At 39.4% G+C, this 3,186-nt stretch overlaps 1 protein-coding gene across 1 annotated transcript; it reads left to right on the top strand.

The window, feature by feature from the left end:
• The first annotated feature begins 1,317 nt into the window (after nucleotides 1-1,317).
• On the top strand, nucleotides 1,318-2,575 carry LOC136251645 (ras-related protein Rab-14-like). Its single transcript, XM_066044100.1, has one exon. The coding sequence runs from the start codon at nucleotides 1,420-1,422 to the stop codon at nucleotides 2,374-2,376; it is 957 nt and encodes a 318-aa protein (XP_065900172.1). The 5' UTR covers nucleotides 1,318-1,419; the 3' UTR covers nucleotides 2,377-2,575.
• Nucleotides 2,576-3,186: the final 611 nt, after the last annotated feature.

The following is a 3,186-nucleotide window of genomic DNA, read 5'->3' as shown; positions in this document are numbered from 1 at the left end:
ACACTATTCACAACAGTCTTTATTATCAATAAAAGAAATCTCATAATCCATTACTGGATTAATTAAAAAGTACACAAACTAGATGAATTAAAAATTGGAAATTTTAAAATGGGAAGAGGGATCGCTGAAAAAGCCACAAAACAAGAAGGGATCGCTGGGGTGGTAATGTAAACCACAAATCCCTATTTTGACTCTCTGTCGGTGGTAATGTAAACCACAAATCCCTACTCACTTCAAAATGACAGAGTATGTAACTAAAGATTTATGACAGAGTCAAAATAGGGATTTGTGGTTTACATTACCACCCCAGCGATCCCTTCTTGTTTTGTGGCTTTTTCAGCGATCCCTATTCCCATTTTAAAATTTCCAATTTTTAATTCATCTAGTTATAGTATATATTAGCTACATTGTAACTTAGCCTTAATTATTATACACCTGATGATAAACGTCTTATTGATTATTAATACAAACAGGGGCCTAGACTCAGGGTTACCGTACACTGAAGCCAGAGTGATCAGTGCAGGAGCCCTGGCGAGACTTACATTACTTAACTTACAGTACAAAATTATAACTACAAAGTAACAAGGTTCAGGTCAAGAGGTCCAAGAGATCCCACTCCGGGGAAGGTCTAGAATTGAAAATTCTGTAAGAGCAGGAGATGGCAATACGAGCAGCCTGTTCAAACAGTGACCGGACAGTTTTCTTCGACACACAACAAGTAGTAGCCACCTGAGCAAGTGTTTCTGACATAAAGTGACCCAGACATCCTATCTCGATAGAAATGAGATCAACAACTAATCCAGTGCGTTGAAGATCATACAGTAAAGAGCCATATCTATATCTTCCTTCCAAGCTCTTGCAGCCAATAAGTGTTGCTGGGTATTAGTGGGAATGGTCAGCTCAAACAGGTAGATGGAATCCTTAGAAAAGTCAGGTCTGCTAAGGGAGGTAGAAAGTTCGGTGGGGATAGTGCTAGGAGGGCTGACACTGGCAAGATAACCTGGAAGGTCAGCATAAAGTTTAAAAAATTCTGGTAAATGCTTTTGAAGCCCATGAACAAAAACCTGCAAGACTGAATCATGCCTCCAGGTATACCTACCCTGAATTAGAGCAACAGAACATCCAGTAACTTTGGTCTCTTTTCTGTTACACCTTTTCAGCTATAAGTCACTAAGTCTAAGTCCTTGAAATTAGGTTAGGTAATCCTAAGGCTGCAGTACATGTTGCTGTCAGACCTTCAGTGCCGGTCACTGTAAAGTGCTAATAATAATAAATAATAGTAATAACTACACACGTACATACTCACGTGAAATAACTTACTCACGTGATTGTGCTTGATTGTATTCGCAACTCGTCACAACTCGATTCGCAGATTCGCAAGCAACCGTACATGCCATATCACTCGGTCCAGTGCAGTGTATGGCATTCCTTTCTAATACTCTTCTAGAGACAAGGCATGAAAGTGAAAGAAGCCGCAGTAGTTCGACGCGCACGGATAATCCAATTGAGTGCACTGATGATTATCGTGAGCAATTTGGGTTAGATCAGGAGACTGCATCAAACTTATCCGTCCATAACAACATCGATGACGGAGGTGATGACAATCATTGTTCTTCCACAAGTACTTTGAGTATAAACGACTCCCAACCCGACAGGAGTATTGAGTATGAGAATGAAGTTGTTTTGATGGATTGGGAAATAGCAAACACTGACGAAAATGTAAAAGGCATAACTATAGTACTTGTTGGAAATAGTTTCGCAGGAAAAAGCAGTTTTATACACTGGCTTCATAAAAAGAAGCCTGATAGAGATCCTAAGGTGACCACTGGTGGTGAACCATCTTTCATTGGAGCCAGTATTAATGGTCAACATTATGTAGTGACTCTGATGGACACAGCCGGCACTGAAAAGTTCCACTCCGTTCCACCAAGTTGGTATCGTAATGCTGATGGTGCCATAGTAATGTATGACATTACTGAGTATGAGAGTTTTAAACATGTTACAACCTGGAAACAGCGAGTAGAGAGAAATTGTAGGAATGATAATATTCCATATATTCTAGTAGGCAACAAGGTGGACATTGAAGATCAGTTGCATATTGAGGGAGAACAAGTAGCCAAAGACTTAAAGATGGATGGCTATCTGAAAACATCTGCTAAAACTGGTGAAGGGATTGATATAGCCATTAAAACAATTATAGTTTTGGTCTCAAAAAGCGTTGCCACCCATCAACCTAAGAATCAGGAAAACCATGTAACAAAACCCAAGAATCAAGAAACAATTGTAATAAAACCTGAGACTCAAGAAATAATTGCTATGAACCCAGTGATACTTGATCGAGTTAAGAGGAAGACTCAGAGGTCACAGTGTTGCTAGGACAGGCCATCCACATAATTGCAATGTGTAGCTAAAAGTAAGTAGGTCGTGAATTGTATCTAGTAATGTTCATGCAAGTCTCATGATATTGCTGATTATATACATATTTCCTGCATGATGTTAGTTTTCCATCTTTTTCATTCACTGTATAGCTGTATGTGATATGAATCATTGTTATTTTAATTTGTTTTGAGGTTTTCCTCTCTGAAAGTTATGTATCTAGCTGCATATGGTGATCCACCATGCAGACCAATTTCTAGCATGCATGTGTTTCTGCAATGGGTAATAGAAGCTATTGTAAGGCTCCTACTGTTTCATAAATTATTGCTACTCCACTTGTACCGTAGGTGGTAGTACGTGAAGGGTTACCCTAGCATTCTTCAGGCTTGTTTAGGTTTGGTGACCCCACAAAATTAAGCAACAAGGTTAAACAGAGTACTTGATGTATGGTTTGGTTGGTAACCTTCCTGTGGGCTGCATTACAGAAGAATCCTGAACATACACAGTACAACTTAGTGCAATTTCTACCTTGCTTACTGAACTCTGTATGAGCAAGCAGGAGCTTGCGCCTTCGGCACTTATAAGCTCCTAATCCAAATAAGCTCCTTACTTTGTACAGCTAAGGCCACTCCAAATAAATTGTCCGTTTTCCGTCCACCGCCCGCATCTGGTTACCTCTTTATTTTATATGTAGACACATCCTTTCAACTGCACAAATGTAGAATTAGGGATGGCTGCAGCTCTTTAGAAGGTTAATATGGTTCTTGCACATTTGAGATCATTTCAGTGGTATTTAACTATGAAATTAAG

The sequence above is a fragment of the Dysidea avara genome, chromosome 3, assembly GCF_963678975.1.
Source record: "Dysidea avara chromosome 3, odDysAvar1.4, whole genome shotgun sequence".
NCBI lineage: Eukaryota > Metazoa > Porifera > Demospongiae > Dictyoceratida > Dysideidae > Dysidea > Dysidea avara.
This window is presented reverse-complemented; position numbering and strand designations above follow the sequence as displayed.

Coding starts and splice junctions, on each gene's coding strand:
- LOC136251645 (XM_066044100.1), top strand. CDS start 1,420: ATGGCATTCCTTTCTAATACTCTTCTAGAGACAAGGCATGAAAGTGAA.